Raw genomic sequence first — 19,923 nt, forward strand, 5'->3', positions numbered from 1 at the left:
GGAACAACAGACTGGTTCCAAATAGGAAAAGGAGTACGTCAAGGCTGTATATTGTCACCCTGCTTATTTAACTTATATGCAGAGTAGAAGAATGAGAAAAGCTGGGCTGGAAGAAACACAAGCTGGAATCAAGATTGCCAGGAGAAATATCAATCACCTCAGATATGCAGATGACACCACCCTTATGGCAGAAAGTGAAGAGGAACTCAAAAGCCTCTTGATGAAAGTGAAAGTGGAGAATGAAAAAGCTGGCTTAAAGCTCAGAAACATTAAAACATTCAGAAAACGAAGATCATGGCATCCGGTCCCATCACTTCATGGGAAATAGACGGGGAAACAGTGTCAGACTTTATTTTTTGCGGCTCCAAAATCACTGCAGATGGTGACTGCAGACATGAAATTAAAAGACGCTTACTCCTTGGAAGGAAAGTTATGACCAACCTAGATAGCATATTCAAAATCAGAGACATTACTTTGCCAACAAAGGTTCGTCTAGTCTAGGCTATGGTTTTTCCTGTGGTCATGTATGGATGTGAGAGTTGGACTGTGAAGAAGGCTGAGCACCGAAGAATTGATGCTTTTGAACTGTGGTGTTGGAGAAGACTCTTGAGAGTCCCTTGGACTGCAAGGAGATCCAACCAGTCCATTCTGAAGGAGATCAGTCCTGGGTGTTCTTTGGAAGGAATGATGCTAAAGCTGAAACTCCAGTACTTTGGCCACCTCATGCGAAGAGTTGACTCATTGGAAAAGACTCTGATGCTGGGAGGGATTGGGGGTGAGGAGAAGGGGACGACAGAGGATGAGATGGCTGGATGGCATCACTGACTCGATGGACGTGAGTCTCAGTGAACTCTGGGAGTTGGTGATGGACAGGGAGGCCTGGCGTGCTGCGATTCATGGGGTCGCAAAGAGTTGGACTCGACTGAGCGACTGATCTGATCTAATCTGATTACAATAACTGAACTCCTTTCACAATGTGGTAAATTTTTTTTTCTACTTCTAAAATTTGATAAAACCTACTGTGTAGACATCATCAGACAATGATCAAAACAGTGGGTGACAATTCCTGACTTGAATTATATATTAATGGAGAGGAAGAGCAGAGTTAGAAGATAAAACCAGGATGCATGTGACTAGGAAAGAAGGCAGGGCATGAAAAACTGCCACAAGAGCTGTACAGTGTGTTGTGGAGTAAGTAAAGAGAAAGCAAAGATCCCACCTGGCTGAGGACACAGGTATTATAAACAGGAGATTCATTCACTCAACCATCTAGTAAGTCCTTAATATGTGCAAGGCACTATTCTAGATGCCTGGGATCTCTGAATGAATGGAATAACACTAATCCCTGCTGTTGTGGAGTGTGATTCTAGTCCAGAGTATGGTAAAAGAAACAATAAATAATAAACAGAATAAATAAGTAAATTACAGACAAAGCAACATTAGAGGGATTGAACAGGATAGGGGCTTCCCAGGTGGCTCAGTGGTAAAAGAATACACCTGTCAAAGGAGGAGATGCTGGTTTGATCCCTGGGTTGGGAAGATACCCTGGAGGAGGAAATGGCATCCCGCTCCAGTATTCTTGCCTGGAGAATCCCATGGACAGAGGACCCTGGCAGACCTAAACATGAGATCACAAAGAGTTGGACACGACTCAGTGACTGAGCAGACATGCTTGACCAGGATTTGCTTCAGTGAGGTGACACGTTAGTAAAAGACTCAAAGGAAGTGAATATTTGAGACTGACCTCACTTGAGAATGGCTTGAACAGATATAAATAGAGAACAAGAGAAGGAATGGTTTTTAAGGTAAAAGAAATAATATGTGATATATTTAGAGAAAGGGAGTGAAGCTAGCCTGGCTGAAGCATAACTAAATACTACAAAATAAACTAGGTTCATAGGAGTATTTTTGTATATATCTGAAACCGCCCATATTAAAAAGACTAAAATAATGCTTTAAAAAATAGATAAAATTAGTATTAAGTACTCACCCTTGGAGATTTTAATTCTACTTCTTCTCTTTCACTTTCACTGTTTGAATCAATATTTTCCTCAGGTTCACTCTTCACTTCTACTAAAGGCATTTCTTGATCTACTTTTGGAGCCTCTTCCATGGATTCTTCTAAGTCTTTTTTTTCCTCTTTTACTTTTGGTTCATGGTGGTGAATAGTTCTGAACTGAATATTTGCAGAACGGCAGTACTCCTCAAAACCATAGAGATACCTAAACAAATGATATTTCATTTTAAGAAATATTAGTCATTATATTTAACTTGAGAACTATATATTAAACAAATATTTTTTGAAAAGTAAAACTCAAGCCTTTTAATACAAAGTACTTTTCCTGTTACTGGTTTCTTGGTGTTTTATATAGGATAGTAGAAATACTGACCAGAAAATAAAATTTCTTTCCTGAAAAATCTGAGCTTGTGATAATGGAACACAGCTATCATAGTTTTAATATGAAGGCTGTTCACTATAAAAGATACAATTCTATAACATGTAATTTCAGACAATTAAAGATACTGCCTGTATCTCTAATTTTGAAAACAAAATCCAAACATGAAAAATGGAGTAAAGCAGACTTGTGGCACTGGAGCGATTGGGGGCAGGAAGAGAAGGGGACGACAGAGGATGAGATGGCTGGATGGCATCACTGACTCGATGGATGTGAGTCTGGGTGGACTCCGGGAGTTGGTGATGGACAGGGAGGCCTGGAGTGCTGCGATTCATGGGTTCGCAAAGAGTCAGACATGACTGAGCGACTGAACTGAACTGAACTTTCAATCACAGTATCCACTAAACTAAACCTTTTTATGTACTTTCTCTAACTTTAATGTTCTTTGATGTGTTCTTATTTAACTGTTAACAAATTAAATGGAAAATATTCCTTGTAATTATGTATTCTTTGATGAATAAACTATACTACTTACTTTCTATAAGCAGTTTTTACATTGTAGGAAGCAGCTGAATTCAAAATAGGAATGCCAAGGTCCATATAAATTTGCTTCCATACAGCACCACTATCAATCTGGAAAATTAAGTTTTTATTTGTTAACGTTTGCAAAGGGAAATAATCTTTATACTAATATTCTATGTTCATTAAGAAAATGTGTTTATTACCTAAAGTACATATAACAGTCCAACACTAGACAATTTTAATTTTCATTACAGTCTTACTTACACTGTCACATCCACCTTGATGATAAACCAGTCTGAAGAGCTTGAAGAGGTTGAGATCTTTATAGCCCAAAACAGGTGGTTTGTTGATTGGAGTACCTTTTTAATATTGAAGAGCCAAAATACAATGTTAATTTCAATGGAAAATACTAAGTTGAAAACAAAGCTTATCAATTTCTAATTTTCCAAATATCATTAATCAGAGGCATATATTTTAAAGATGCTCAAATTAGGTAAGACAACACAAAATATTCTCTATATTCTTTATACAGCATTGTGGTGATCTTTAGATTTATTATACTTCCAGAACTAGTAAAATCACCTCTCTAACTGCCACTGAATTTGGATAAAACTGAATCAAACCTTGGGCCTGCAAGGTGTAGCCAATAATGCTGCTGCTTCAAGAAGCCTGGGCAAAAACACACACAATGAAAAGGGCACATTTTAGGCCATGGTTTCATTTTTACTGCTTTAACACAAATGTTAAGACTGTTGGTAGTAATCTGAAGGATCATTTCTGAAGGCCACAAAATGTCTAGGACCAATGTATCTGAGGATTTCCAAGGACTGATGTAATATCATGAACTATGATTTATAAAGGCTCTATTTCTTCTAACTTTATTAGAAGAAATCCTACTCTATTTAGATAGGAGCTAATCCGTTATGTTTAATTTGTTGAGACCAAGGGTCAGACGAGATTACTTGCCACAAAAACAGCATTAGTAAATAATGGGTATGTAGATTTACATTATGATTGTTCACTTTCTATTACTCAATTATTATTATAATATTTTCTGGTTTTATAAGTCTCAAGGAGATAAAATTTAACTACATTACAACTACTTTTCCTCTACATTTGTACTCAAAATAGATATTAGTAGTTGTAGTATCTATTTGTACTCAAAATAGATACTAGTAGTACTAACAGTAGTAGTAATAAAGTAGATGTCTTTATTCCCAATACTTAATTACTATTATCAGCTATAATTGATCCTTAGGCTAAAAATACAAATCCATATACCCATGCTTTAAGCAAAAATGATATATAAACATAGAACATAAAACAGTAAAAAAAAAAAAAAAAAAGTCTACCTTTTGGGTTGGGGGGACATGATGCTGCACTAGTTCCCAGATCAGGGATTGAACTTGGGCCCATGACAGCAAAAGCACCATGTCCTAAACACTGGACTGTCAGGGAATTCCTAGAAATGTCTATTTTTAAATAATAAGCATGAAAATACCTCTGTCTTCCATAAACTTATAAAGCTGTTGGAGGAAGTTGTCCCTCTCTTCAGGATCAGGTTCTTCCTCAGGCTGCAAAGGTAAAACATAAATATATACAACAACGAACAAAAGGAGGATATACTGTCCTCTTTTTTATTTTTTGTTTTGTGAACCCCAAATTTTACTGAACCCAGAAAATATGAATTTTTTTCAAAATCCTATGTCAGATTTTAATTCATACTTTGATACAGCTAGTTTGATGCAACTGTCAAGATACACAGTCTCTACTCTTTACCCAATCTATCACTTGAAACTTCCCTTCAATTATAACCATGGGGACTAAGGTTAGCCATGCGGAAAAGGTTCTGGAATGGACTGAGAGTGTTTTTACCTCATTTGTTGTTTTTTAAAAAAATCCTCAAAATACCATGTGTTCTGAGTGAATATATTGATAGGTGAGCATAATAATTACAAACATGATACTTTCAAGTAATCCACATACATTAAACTTGTTACTGTTGAATATAAACTAGAGGCAGAAAAGTCACATGGCAAAGGTTATTTGTTTGGATAGCACAATGTTTTAGAGAAACTTAAATGAGCCACATAAATTTTATTTTGTCTCAGACTCCACCAGCCCCTCTTGCTTCACAGTAGCCTGCTTTTCTCATTTGTCTTTTATGCATGGCCTCTGTAGTTGACTTTGCAACCCCTTAAAATAGAACAATGAACATTATTTCTTAGGGACAGAAACTAAATACATACTAAAATTGAGCTCTATGGAAAAAAAAGAAAAACTAATGGAAACATTCATGCAGAAACAACTATTCCTACAAATACCTATTTGTTTGTTATGTTTTACTAATTATAGAAACCTAATAATTTCTTCTTATACAGACAAATGGATTATGGGTTTTAATAAAATATTTCCCTTTCTGATAGACTACTTAAAAACTGGTATTTGGGAAAATTAAGAAAACATATATATATATATTTCTTCCATATAAATCATAATTTAATTTCAGAGTACCACTATTTTTGTGTTCCAAAAGAATTCAAAGCCATACTCAAGGCAAAGGCAGTGTCAAGCAATAAACATTGAGACTTCACAAGTTCAAAGAGCAATAAGCCCATTAAAGTCATGTATTTTCAAAAAAATTTAATAGCTAATAATATAGCCAAGGTCAATAAATATGTAGTTGATTAAAATCTATTTTAAAAAATGATGCCATCTAGGTCAATTAAAATATATAATTTTTAAAAAGCATCAGGCAGTCAAGAGAAAGGGAGTAAGATCTTTTAGTACAATCTCGTTTTTTTCTTTTATTACATTAAGAAAGATTTCTAACATTGGAGTAGTTTCACTTTAATAAAAATATAAAGAAACTTAAGTCAAAGTTCTAGTAAGCCTCAAAAATTAGCAATATACAGACTTTATAATCACTACAGAGTTAACAGAGGTGTTTACTATACTAAATGCTCAAACCAACAGGTGGCAATTTTTCCCCAAGTAAATTAAAAAATTTTGCTTTTTCAAGTTTTTGTTTTTCAATTTATTTATTTCTGGCTGTACTAAGTTTTTGTTGCTACACAGGCTTTTCTCTAGTTGCAGTGCACAAGCTTCTCATTGCAGTGACTTCTACTGTTGCAGAGCATGGGTTCTAGGGCACACGGGCTTCAGTAGTCGTGGCACGTGGGCTCAGCGGTTGGGGCTCCCAGGCTCTAGAGCACGAAACACTCAGTACTTGTGGGGTATGGGCTTAGTTGCTCCACAGTATGTGGGATCTTCCTGGATCAGGGACTGGACCCATGTCTCCTGCATTGGCAGATGGACTCTTCACCACTAACCACCAGGGAAGCCCCCTTTGCAAGGTTATTAAAACAACCGCCAATGAGTTAACTCAACTGAGTAATCTGGCAGCCTATGAATTATTTCAGATGTGAATTTTAAGGAATTCTGGTATGGGGAAAAACAAAAACAACTTATAACAGACTGGCTCTATGCTTTGGCTGTCCCTCATAATCATAATAGTCTCTCCTCAGACTAATACCTCATTTTTAGTATTTATCATCTTACAGAATTTAAAGACTGTTGTATCCAGTACATGTAAAAAGCAAAAACTTTTTTTAAAAAAAACACTGATTTGAAACCAAAGTTTCTTCTAAAAGCTAGTAAATAAAATGAACCCATCAAATGCAAATTTGACATTTATTAAGGTTTTACCAAACATTTTATAAATTTTTAATGCTGAAGAATATAGCTTTATAGATAAAAAGTCAATAATTTAAATTTATTGGAATTAAAAGTTAGTGACTATCAAGAGTGGTTTATGTCCATGAGAAACCATGGCCCTAAAACTAGATATAAATGAATAAAGAACTTAAGTTAAAAGCAACTGCCTGAGAGAAAATTTATTTCAATTAAAAAATACAAGATGAGGCTATACACAAAGTTTTAAATTTACCTGATGGGTCTTTGCAAAAATCAAAATTTCTTAATCTAATAAGTAATTTCTTACACAATCACTTTTTAAAAATTAGCTATCGTTACTCTAAGGTGTTAGTCACCTTAGAGTAAAATTGCATACAGTAGAAAAACAATGTCTCCACCTAGAAGACTCTGCCTTTAAGACTAGAATATTAGGACTTGTGTTTGCTATCACAGTGTGCTTTCTCTGCTCACAGTATTCTCACACCTACAGGGTCTATCTCCCGGTCAGGAGCCAGAGGGTGCTGCATCCCTCAAGGGTTTTGGAGTTGGAGCCGTAATAATGGGAGGTAGAGTACACGAGACTGCTGATGAGCTTTCTTCCCTTAATTTAGTCAAACATGTGAAGCTAACTATGCATCCAGTAAAATGTCAGCAAAAGAGAGTTAAGGATATAGAAGAGGCATGAATATGTTCATAATTTCCAGAAACTTACAATTTTAGTTAGTAGCAATAGCCACTACCTGGTATTACAGGTAGCTGTGTATCTATATGGGTGCTCACTCAGTTGTGTCCAACTCTTTGTGACCTTTTGGACTGTAGTGTGCCAGGCTACTCTGTCCATAGGATTTTTCAGGCAAGAATACTGGAGCAGGTTACCATTTCCTCCTCTAGGGGATCTTCCTGATCCAGGGATCAGACCGTCATCTCTCACACTGCAGGTGGATTCTTTACTGCTGAGCCATCAGGGAAACCCTATCTACTATTATTTTATGAAATTTCTAACTTTGGATAGTATGTCCTCAAATTCAGCTCAAACATTTTGATCGTGATGAATCACAGACTTCTACCACAATTAAAATGAGAAGGCACTTTCGGCCTTCCACTTTGGGGCCTCAAGTCTGGCAGGAGGTGGAGAAATATAAAACCAGTCAATTCAACAAAATGTGACATGTCATGATATGGTTTGTTAGATGATATACTAGAGAATCAGAATTGGACACTGAGCGTAGATACGAGGTTTGAGAGAGCTAAATAAGAATTAGGTCAGAGTTATATTTTTAAAAGTTCTCTGCCAAGAATAAGTTTGATGGATTGGAAGGGAAACGGGAGCTACTGTCACAGTCCTCAATGAGGAAAATCAATGCCTGAATTAGTCTTGCCACCTGATGATGGAAAGATGACCCCTCCCCTGAAAGAAAGAGTAAGAGAGCACGCAGGAGAGTGAGAGAGAGGTGTAAACGCTGAGTGTTTGTACTCCTCAAAGTTTCAATGTGTTAAAATACTCAATAAATTCCATGAGGTTAAAGACAAGCTGATTTTAGTCACAATTTTATCATCAATGACTGGCATTTAGTTTTATTATTTTGTGTCCTAAATTTAATTTATTCCAAGAGGAATCACATTTTTATATACTTAGTTTTAAAAAACCCACTTCAATGCAGTACAGAGAATAGATTGGAGTAGGGAAAGCACGGAGAGATGTGGAAGAACAAGTTGCTATTGTAGCAGTCTAGCTAAGTTGAAAGAGAAGAGTGGCTTAGACTAGGGTGACAGACTAGAAAGAGGCAAGAGTGAGAAGATTAAGGTGACTTTCATTTATCTAGCTTGAGTAATTGGGTGAATGGTGCTTCCATTCAAATGAATTAGGAACAAACAGGGAAAGGATAGATTTTGGGGAAAAGATGACTACAGTCTTGCACATATTGAGTCTGAGGACTTACAAAATATGAAGAAATCCTCATTGAAAGTTTAATAGAAACGTCTGGAGCTTCTAAGAAGAGATATAAAGGCAGAAACTAATATAACATTGTAAAGCAACTACACTCCAATAAAAATTAATTTTAAAAAGGACATGGGACATCTTTGATGCACGTATAGATTTGCAGTCAATACATCATTTAGTTAGGAAGTCAACCAGAAATGAAAGAATTTGAGCAAACTCCATGAGATAGTGAAGGACAGAGGAGCCTGGTGTGCTGCAGTCCATGGGGTCGCAAAGTTGAACGTGACTTAACAACTAAATGACAATGAACAACAAAACAAGAAAAAAATGTAATATCATGTATGTCAGGTGATTTTAGAAGGCAGGCAAGTCAAAGATGCTGAATACTACTAAGGAGTCAAATGAAATCATGACAAAACTTTGTTGGACTTGGCACAAAAATTTGTTGAACTTGGCACAAAAATTTGTTGGAGGTCACTAGTGACCTCAATAAAGTTGTTTTAGGTGTGGTGAAGTACAAGAGGCATTACAGGAAAACAGCACAGTGTATATAACTCTGAGCAATCTGGCCATAAGGTGGAGGGGTTGATGGAAGGAGTCTGGGCAGTTTCCAGAAGGCTGGAAGAGATGTAAGCACGTTTTAAAAGGCTGATAAGAAGAATAAGAGAAAGGAATAGATAAAAAGATGCTGGGAAGAAAAGGGATACATCACAGGCTAAGACAAGGAAGAAGGGAATGAGATCCCTTCTTATGAGATCCCATAAAAAGAGGGACTCATCTTACAGAAGAGGACAACATATTATTAACTGTACATTAAGGAAAGAAGAGCAGGCAGGCACGGTTTAGAGCTGGCTCCCAGTGTGAAGTTCCTAATCTCTTTCCTAAGTGACCGGAGTAGGGGTAGGGTTGTTGGCATAAAGGAGACAATGATTATAGAAACTGAGAACTGACTAACAGTGTTGAAGGCCTAAGGAAATTTGTTAATGATAAATTACAGTCGTTATCATTCTTCTCTGTAGGGTACACTTAAACAGAAAATTTCAAAAACCACATATCATGCATGATACATTCATTATGTAGTAAGACACTGTTTCATAATTTCAGAAAACAGTTTAACAACCACTTGCCTATATAACAAATTAGTAATTTCTCCCACCCTATTTGAAAAGGTTCACTCATCTTACTTTCAGTCATCAAGCTGTGGTTCGGATGCTATTAAATCTAAGGTTTTAAAGTCAGTTATACTACCGTAACTATAAGACACATTTTTTTATAAATGCATAAAAATGTAGCAGTATTTGTGTGTACAAATGTGCAATCCTCATTAATCTGATTAGGTGATTCTAATTTGGTTAGAGTTTTATAGTAGCACTGTGAAAAAAAGGTTTCGCTAAATACATTAGGTCATTTTTGCTTGCTTATTTAATAGGCTAAACTTTAGCAAATAAGTTATATTTGAATGCAAGCTAAAATTTCACTTATTTACTGAAAATTGGCTTTATAACACTTGCTTAAAAATACTTAGTTGACAGCTGAAGTTATTAGATATACCTAAAATAGTAACACTACCTTTATATTTTTCTATCAATTTTATTGATTTAATAGTATTTTTCTGAGTTATCAAGCATTTACTCTAGGTTTATACCTAAAGTGATCTTGAATGATCACTAATAAATGCCTTTACAGTTTATCTAAAAAAGGCATAAACACACACAAATAACACTTGATTTAAGTATTCAAATTTCCATGAATTAAAAAAATCAGGCACTTATGATTTTTATAATAACGGAATATAATCCTAGGAATTAAAAATAACAGTGATTTTTAGAAATTCAACAATTGGAAAAATGTGAATCAATACTTCTAAACAAAAAAGAGCATTTTTTATAAAAATTTACTAAATTCAAATTTTCATTCCTAAGTATGAAAGCAGAGAAGATTTTTGGGAGGTTCCAACATATAAGCCTACCTATAGCAAATCAAAAGGATAAAAGAGCTAAGACTAGTCAAATTCAGTCTTCTAAACAATCACCTATTTATTTTATTCTTAGACAACTGTCCTACATTGATCCAAAGTGAATATAAATCAGGAGTATATGAATACCTGATATCATTGTTTATGTTTACACTGACTTTTCAGTTTCAAAATTCAAAAGGAAATTCAGTAATATCTTTTCTAATATAATACCCACAAAAATATTCTTCAGAATCTTTTTCAATATAATTATCAATAAGTTAAAGTCATCAAAACTTCCTATCAGACTCTCAAGCCTCTTCCTCAAGCCTCAAGTATGAAATATGTATCTTGTACTCAAATCCTAAACCACTAATGCTCAGAAATTCAAAATAATATTAAGTAAAAAAGATGCTCCTCCATGGTAAATCTCAAATTTCCTTATTAAGGCAATGTTAGGGCACTCAAAGTATCAAATATAAAAACAAGGTCCACTGCCCATTAGCGCTGCAGAAGTGTCTAACACTTGTTTGATTCTACTGCATAAAATTTACAAACACCAAATGGCAGGCTAAAGTACTGTTATAGTGGTTATAAAAGCTCTTTTTTATCATTGTGAAGCAATATTAAATCTTCATGAAAAGCACAGTATAACTAAATTTTGGAAGAATGAAATACAATGTAATGTAACAGCCTAGCCTCACTCATGTAGTAAAGGCCTATAATGACTAAGCCAGGTAGGCCCTGGCTTATCAGATTTTAATTCCCTTTCATACCATACCCACTTTTTTCCTTTGCTAAATACAGATTAAAATGCTTTTCAGTTTTACAATACATCAATTTTTAAAAATTACTGTTCAAGACAGGTTAGAATGATTCAGCATCCAAATCTTAAATCCAAGAGCATGAAATGCAGCTGATTTTTTTTCCCAAAGCAACCAAAATCTTACAAGAAAATCTACTTGTATAGCCACAGAAAATGAAGAAATTAGTTTCATTAGGCAATACAATAAAGCATATGCTAAGAAAATTAAAATATGAAAAATAGTTTTAAATTATCATATAATCAGTGACCACATTTTGTGATTTTGCTTTTTCTTTTTCAGTAGACGAAAAGCATCTTGGTTCACTTAATTTTAACAGGTTCATAATTTAAGTAATAGATTTTAAGAAGACATTCTCCTTACAAAGGTCCTTACCTTTTTAAATTTCTTTACTTACTACCTGCAAACAATAGGTAGCCTGCCTCTGCTCTTAGTCTTTTTTACTAACATTTACTCACAGCTTAAATAAAACATTATGACCTTTATGAAATTAATAGCTATAATAAGAGCACTATTTATTACTTACTATTTTATGGCCATCATCTTTAACCTTACTACAAAGCCTTTTTAAACCTCTTTGTTTAAAATTTCAGGGTTTTTTTGGGGAGAGGGGGAGGGAGGGAGTAGGGAAATTGCATTTTGAAAGGGATACCAATTAAAAGTATTAACAAAAATAAAGAGACTAATGTATTTCAGTATTTTCCAATATAAGATCCTAACTTGAATGTTTAAAAAAAAAAAAAAAAAAAAAACAAACCCAGACTGCAACAGTTCACACCCTGAAAATGTGGCCTATTTACCTTGAAAACATATAATCTATAAATAAATACAGATAAAAATACAAAAATCACATTTAATATTTAGACCTTAAATCCTGAATTTTGCCAAACTGTCATTAGCATTTTCATTTCAAAATCTATCTTATGTTTCAGAAAAATAGCCTTCATCCTCTAATATTCTAAAAATAGATTCCTACTGTCTCTTTTACATGAAACAATTAAGCTCAGTTACGAGTCCTACCATATCAGCCACATCATCAATATCTAAAATTCTTATTTAACCTCATTTTTGGCAATCAAAATGGTAACATATAAAAAAAAATCTTACCTATATGCTGCATTTTCTTTCACATGCAAAATGGTTAGATTCTCCTTCTACTTAATCAGTACAGTGTCTGAACATCTTTCAGTCTGACTTGCAAATATTTGCTTTCCCTCTTAGGGCATAGCATCCGCAGGGTTATACAGCACTACTTACATTCTCTTCCACATAAAAATCAGACATTACATGAAAGGAAAAGAAAGACAGCCCATTTCAAAGCATCTGGCAAACCTCCATTGGCAACCTGCCAAGCCTCTGCAAAACCTTCCTGTCTTTCCGAGCATGCTCACTTAAAACCAACAGCACGTTACTATGGCAACTCTGTAGGCAGCCTGTAAGTATGAACCGCCATTCTGATTTCAGAGTGCAAAAAACCAAATACTGCAGGGGAAGTAAAAGGAAAGAAATACCGTATACCCTATATCACACAAAAGTATACTCATTTTGCTTTATAAATTCATATTTGTGTATGCTAAAAAGAAACGAGCACTCCATGTTTTCCAAGCAAATATTTTTGATGCTCAAATAGGTCTTCCTTTTCAATAAACTCGTTCTCTTTGTCTGCCACCAAGCCCCTTTACCTCAAAACAGCCAAAAATATACTGAATAGTTTATATCACTTAGCAAAACATTGTTGAACAAATAGACGACAATATTCATGTAAGCAATTATGTGGACCTTCATGAATGATTTCCTACAATTACATATACATTCTCAAGAACACAGTGATATTACAAAGAAAACCATTAACACTTATAAAACAGAATCTGAATCTTCTCTATGATTTATTCAACTGCCAAACAAAATATTCTTTCAGTTTAGATACGATTTTTTTAATCCCCATTATCCTTGAGATACTGTGAAATGTCTAAAAGAGTTGAGATTTCAAAGTTCAGACAAAGCAGACCTGGGTTCAAATCTCTGTTCTCCACATTTGAGCTCTGCCATCTCGGGAAAGTTACTTAACCTTTCTGACTCTCACTTTTCTCTTTAAAGTAGAATAGTAACAGTCACTCCATCTAGCAGTAATTTAAATGAGTTAACTAACACATGGAATATACCTAAAAGGTACACTGTCTTCCTCCACGGTTATTTGGAAAAGATGTTAATAAATGCACTTGTTGCTCATTTATCCTGAAAAGTTCTTCTATGTAATCTCTTATGTGTGTGTTAAGTTGCTTCAGTTGTGTCCAACTCTGTGTGACCCTATGGACTGGACTGTAGCCTGCCAGGCTCCTCTGTCCATGGGATTCTCTAGGCAAGAATACTGGAGTGGGTTGCTGTGCCCTTCCCCAGGGGATCTTCCTGACCCAGGGATTGAACCCATGTCTCTTGTCTCCTGCATTGGCAGGCAGGTTCTTTACCACTAGCGCCACCTGGGAAGCTCCTGTAATCTCTTACCCACTAAAAATTAGTTCTGATTTGCCTACTAAGCTGAAAGCCATGAAGATCCTCCTCCTCCAAATAAAGCTGAGCTAGAAAAAGACAGCAACAAATAAACAACCTAACCACAGGGAAAATATCGCTGGTGACTGCAGCCATGAAATTAAAAGACGCTTTCTCCTTGGAAGGAAAGTTATGACCAACCTAGATAGCATATTCAAAAGCAGAGACATTACTTTGCCAACAAAGGTCCATCTAGTCAAGGCTATGGTTTTTCCTGTGGTCATGTATGGATGTGAGAGTTGGACTGTGAAGAAGGCTGAGCGCCGAAGAATTGATGCTTTTGAACTGTGGTGTTGGAGAAGACTCTTGAGAGTCCCTTGGACTGCAAGAAGATCCAACCAGTCCATTCTGAAGAAGATCAGCCCTGGGATTTCTTTGGAACAAATGATGCTAAAGCTGAAACTCCAGTACTTTGGCCACCTCACGCGAAGAGTTTACTCACTGGAAAAGACTCTGATGCTGACAGGGATTGGGGGCAGGAGAAGGGGACGACAGAGGATGAGATGGCTGGATGGCATCACTGACTCGATGGACGTGAGTCTGAGTGAACCCCAGGAGTTGGTGATGGACAGGGAGGCCTGGCATGCTGCGATTCATGGGGTCGCAGAGAGTCGGACACAACTGAGTGACTGAACTGATTATTTTTATAGAGTATTAAACTGTTTGTATATGTTACAAACATGAAATTTCACCTACCATCTCTTCTTCTTCCTTTTTGGCCTCCTTTTCCTTCTCTTCTTCATTTTCTTCAGCTGGGCCATCTTCATCATCACTACTGGATGATTCAAGGATTTCACTTATATCCATTTTCCAATTATCAGGAACAACTCTAGTTTTTAAGAAGATGCTTGCTTTCTGCAGCCCTAAAAGTAAAAATGTATTTCAGCATTTGTTATGCAATTAGCATCATAGAATAGAAAGCCATGACATTCAGAGTCAGAAGATTTGGATTCAAATTCAGCTGTTATTTCTAAAATGATACAGTAAATCTAAATATATTTCATGTTACAGTATTATATTAATGTTTATTTTTCTCTAGAGAATACTGTCAGAAATGTTCATGGTAAAACATAAAAAGTACAGGTCAAATGCTTTATCTAGAAACTAAAAAAGGCATCAAAGAAGAACAGATAACAACTCAAAACAGCTCAAATGGTGCCAGAAAATATTGTCTTGTTTTAGTCACTAAATTTGCCATTTAGAGTGTCACACTATGAAATAATAGACTGAGTCATCCTTTTTTTACCTGGTTTAGCAGAGAGCTCAGATTCAGGCAGATTGAGAATGTCTACTTCCTTGATATCCTTTCTTGCTATAGAATAACTAATTTAAGAGAAGAATAAATGGGAGGGAAACCATTATTAAATAAGAATTATCACTTAAATAGTCATGTTAACACCTAGAAAATATAAATCTCAAAATCAAAATTACTTTACCTATAAATTATTTTAAAAAGACCATGTATATCCCAATTCTTAAAAAAAAAGGCAAGAGGTAATATAGGCAAAGCTAATATATTAATTCTAAAGATGCACATACTCAAAGTACACTAATTTGAGAGCCTCACATTTGTAATATTTCTATTTATGCAACCTTCTTGCACACAGAATGGGGTGGTTCAATCAGCATGGTACTTTCCTTATACTATTTTGATCTTTCATATTTCTCAAATTTACTATGCCATTTAGTAAGAAAAATTCAACAGAAGGTAATATTAAAATATTTTATCATTGTAAGATACATTATGGTATCAAATTTTTCACAGAGAATCACAACTCAATAAACAGATAATTCTACCCTTTTTTAGAAAACAAGCAAAGTTGAGGTTAAGGAAGGCTTCTAAAAAATCTGACTTTTTTTAAAATTAAATTTTATTGGAGTTCAAAATATGACTTTTAATCAGAAAAAACTCAAAATAATTATTCTAGTAATATAAATCCCATTAAAAGTAAATTGCATTTTTCATTATATGAAATGGTACACATGATAAAAATATAGAATTCTTACAATTAGGGAGAAAATCAATACTGTACTTCATTTAAAAACTTTAAAAATATTCTTCTCACATTCAGTTCTATATAAAAATTTCAAGTAAAAAATAACCTACCTACATTATAAAAAACAAAAAGATTTTAGGTAATAACTTCTCAGTTTCATAAAATGATTAAGCTTTTAAAAATAAAGTCCTAATTTCCATTTTTTCCCTCCCAGTGTAACACTATTAAGTGATTCATTACTCACAATTTAGAATCGATAAATGATCGAATTAAACACTGGTCTTTTTTCACTGTGATATCATCATTACAACTGGGAGATATTACCTGAAATATAAAATAAGGACATATTCATCATTATTTTCTCTATTCAAAGAAAGAATGTATTTTCTAAAATAATAATCCTGGATGTCCTAACTTTTTAAAAGGATTGTATTTGACAAGAAATAGGCACACTGTCAATAATAAATTACTTACAAACTATCAATTTATAAGTTTTCTTTAGCATATTGGTTTTCTATATATTTAATTTATACTAATTAAATAATTAATTAATTACCAGTCCATCCTAAAGGAAATCAGTCCTAGTATTCAATGGAAGGACTGATGTTGAAGCTGAAACTCCAATACTTTGGGGCCACCTGAAGAAGAACTGACTCATTTGAAAAGACCCTGATGCTGGGAAAAATTGAAGGCGGGAGGAGAAGGGGACGACAGAGGATGAGATGGTTGGATGGCATCACTGACTCCATGGACATGAGTTCAAGTAAACTCCGGGAGATGGTGATGGACAGGGAGGCCTGGTGTGCTGCAGTCCATGGTGTTGCAGAGTTGGACATGACTGAGCAACTCAACTGAACTGATATACTTAATTTACCCAGCCATTATATTATAAAATGAATAATTAATGAATATACATCATAATGTGACCACTTTAAAAATGTTAGGATTTATTCTAAGCCAAATAATAATTCATTTATTGTTTAAAACAAAATGTATGAGCTATAATGAAAATAAGGCATATTATAATTTTTTAAAATATGCTTGAATCAGGATCTATTTTGAAATCTGGCTGTTTAAAATAAGCACCTAAGTTCCCATTCTTACCAAGGCATGCACAATTTTTAGTTAATTAAACAAACCAGAGAAAATTTGAGTAATGAACTTTCAAAGTTTTTAACATTTAAAAATAACAACTGTCTTAACATTAGTAATTAACCAATCTATTTTTCTGCAGTTTAGTATTAAAAAAAATTAAAGTCTAATAAATTGCTGAAATGTACCTGCTCAACAGTAGCCCCTCTGTGATAATCTAGCACCAACCACAGAACCTTATGCAAGATGGAAATGTTCTCTGTGTGCACTGACCAATACAGAAACAATGAATCACATGGGGGTGAGCACCTTAAATGTGGCCAGTACAACTGAAAGACTGAAGTTTTTATTCTATTTAATATTAATTTAGTTAACAGTTTAAACTTAAATAGCCACATAGGACTCATGGCTATCATATTAAACATTGTATCTCCAGACAATTAAAAAGTCTTGGAAGGTATATCAGCTGTTTTAATATCAGATGGTATTAAATGTTTTTTTGTTTGGTGTTGGAAATTATTAGACTAATAATATAGTCTGCCCTCAAGGAGCTAACACTGAAATGGAGGGGTAAATACAAAAAGATACACAAGAAGAATATAACCGAGGAGAGGGACAGTGATACCACTAGGCATAAGATAAAATAAAAATAACTAGGAGGAAGATCCAAATTATCTTCTGCCCTAGATACAAATTACCTTCCCAGTCTTATTTCCTATTATGCCCCTATTCACATCTAATATTTAGCCAAAATGGATTCCCAGAGCACAGTTTCGTGAAGAAACCCCTTCTTTCCTGTTATTCTTATTTTGTTTCTTCTAAGAAAATCCTCTCGCAAAGTTTTCTGCTGACTAACTTTAAATGCTTCAAGTCTCAGCTCAAAAGCACCAGCTTCATGAAGACTTTTTTTTTTGGATTTCTTTCAAATAAATGCAAGGTCTAGGGACAAGAAGGCCTAATATTGAATGCAAACTATCTTATATTACAGTTACTTGGATTATCCCTACATTACACTAAAATCATCAAATGTAAGATTGACTCTTACTCATCTTTTTTCACCTCAGAAATGATAAGCCTGTTGAGTAAAGGCATTTATTATTTTTAAATCTCTTGGCAAATTATGATCTGAGTATTCGGAATCCAAGCCCATTTACTTGTCAGCCTGTACAACTGAAAGGTTCAAAGGACTTTCAGACTTTTCCTATATAAAGTAAATGTACTACATAGGAAGTAAGTCATGTATTTACATGCACATAGAAACCTAAAAAAAAAAAAAAAAAAAAGCCCTCAGTTTCTTAAAGGAGTCTAATCTAATCTGGGACATATTTTATGCAAAAATTATTATTAGAGATATAAATGATATCAAAACACAGAGAAGAAGCATACTCATGTTAAAGTGGTTAGGAGAGAATCTGCAGAAAAGGTAGGACTTGAGCTGACCCTTGAGACATATTTAAGAGGAGAGGAAAAGGAAGAGGAGACAGGTATTACCAAGTTTACTGATTCTTCTCGTGAAGTTATTCTCTTGCCCATACCTTCTCATTCCTTCCCCAAGTAAGCAAAGATTAGTTTTCTCTACCAACCTACCCAAGATTTGCCATTTCTAAAGCGAAGGTATAGCCTTCCTTTCCCTAATACTCTTTGTTCTATTCTCTTGTCTACATCAAGTTTTAAAAATTACTACATAATATTTAACTACAACATTACCTTTTAGATGTTTATAGTAAATTCCATGAGGCCAATGTGTTACAAGTCTCATACATCTTTATTTTCTAAGGTGCTTAAAGAAAACCTGAACTCACTGCAAATCCTCAGTAAATACCCATCAATTTAAGGGGTAAAGGACTGGAGGAGTAAAGGGTCTTCTATGGGAAACAGTTAAGAAAGAGCCTTAAGCAGCCAGCTTACAGTGCAAATGGGACGAAATAAGAACTAGGGCTGACCTCAGATGTCCATCTAAAGAATGCAAAATTGATCCTAATGGAAGTCAGCGCAGGGTTCTTTTTTTGGAGAATGGGACTATCATGATTAAACCAGGATTGTAAAATTTCTTTATAAAAAGTTACTTCTAGAAAATTAGTTTGTATTTAGTGAAGAAGGCATTGAGGCATCAAGTTAAGCAATGCTGGAGGTAAGCAGTATGTATCAGGTAAAAAAAGGTAATGGGAACAGAGTAAAAAAGAGACCACTGGACACATTTTGAAGGAAAAACTGAAAGACCCCAATAAATATCTGGTTATAGAGAACTAAAGAAAGGAAATAACAAAAGAAGACAGTGAAGTATGTGGGACTGGAGGAGGAATGCTTAATTTTGCAACGAAGTCCAAACTAAATATATGTAACACTCTCAAAATATTTTTAAGTTTCTAAAAATCCATATTAAACAAATATTTTTAAAGGCTAATTAACTTGCAAAAAAACTATACTTACCAAAGCAGGATACCATTCACTCTTCTCAGATGTAGATACCACACTTACAACTTTTCCTAATAATTCGTCGTTGAGACGTCGCTTATCTTCATCTTCCTCTTCGCTACTTTCTTCTTCTTTTTCATCTTCGTTACTAAAAGTTAGAATAACTTTATCATGATCTTAACATAAACGATTTTAATACAGTTATTACCCCAGGGTAATAGCTTCTTTATCCACACTGGAATTGAATAGATATTTCCCTGGTCCCACAGAAGTAGTTCTGAGCTATCCACTAGATCAATGAGAATCAGGACTTAGACTCTCATGCCAACCACTGGCTGGGACAGAAAAGCTATATCATCATCAAGTACTTACTGTGCCAAATACATTTTAAGAGACTGCCCTTTGATTTGTTATGCATGCCAGATGCCTGATAATCACTTTAATTTTCTAAAAGGTTATGAAAAGATCTTATCAAATGCATCAGAATGTTTATTTATTTAACCTATCTGGATAACTAAACAATTAGATAAACTCACAA

General features: G+C 34.6%; 1 protein-coding gene across 3 annotated transcripts in view; it reads right to left on the minus strand.

The window, feature by feature from the left end:
* ARID4A (AT rich interactive domain 4A (RBP1-like)) overlaps positions 1–19,923 on the minus strand; it is a 62,386-nt gene that overhangs the window by 26,515 nt on the left and 15,948 nt on the right. For all 3 annotated transcript variants that reach the window (XM_010847678.1, XM_010847680.1, XM_010847679.1), the window contains exons 8-15: positions 19,401–19,533; positions 16,123–16,202; positions 15,128–15,204; positions 14,578–14,744; positions 4,420–4,492; positions 3,183–3,277; positions 2,932–3,029; positions 1,991–2,222 (exon numbers count right to left, since the gene is read on the minus strand). In XM_010847678.1, coding sequence (XP_010845980.1) covers positions 1,991–2,222; positions 2,932–3,029; positions 3,183–3,277; positions 4,420–4,492; positions 14,578–14,744; positions 15,128–15,204; positions 16,123–16,202; positions 19,401–19,533 — 955 coding nt within the window. The remainder of the gene's footprint in view (positions 1–1,990; positions 2,223–2,931; positions 3,030–3,182; positions 3,278–4,419; positions 4,493–14,577; positions 14,745–15,127; positions 15,205–16,122; positions 16,203–19,400; positions 19,534–19,923) is intronic.

This window comes from Bison bison, unplaced genomic scaffold, assembly GCF_000754665.1.
Source record: "Bison bison bison isolate TAMUID 2011002044 unplaced genomic scaffold, Bison_UMD1.0 scf7180017864254, whole genome shotgun sequence".
NCBI lineage: Eukaryota > Metazoa > Chordata > Mammalia > Artiodactyla > Bovidae > Bison > Bison bison.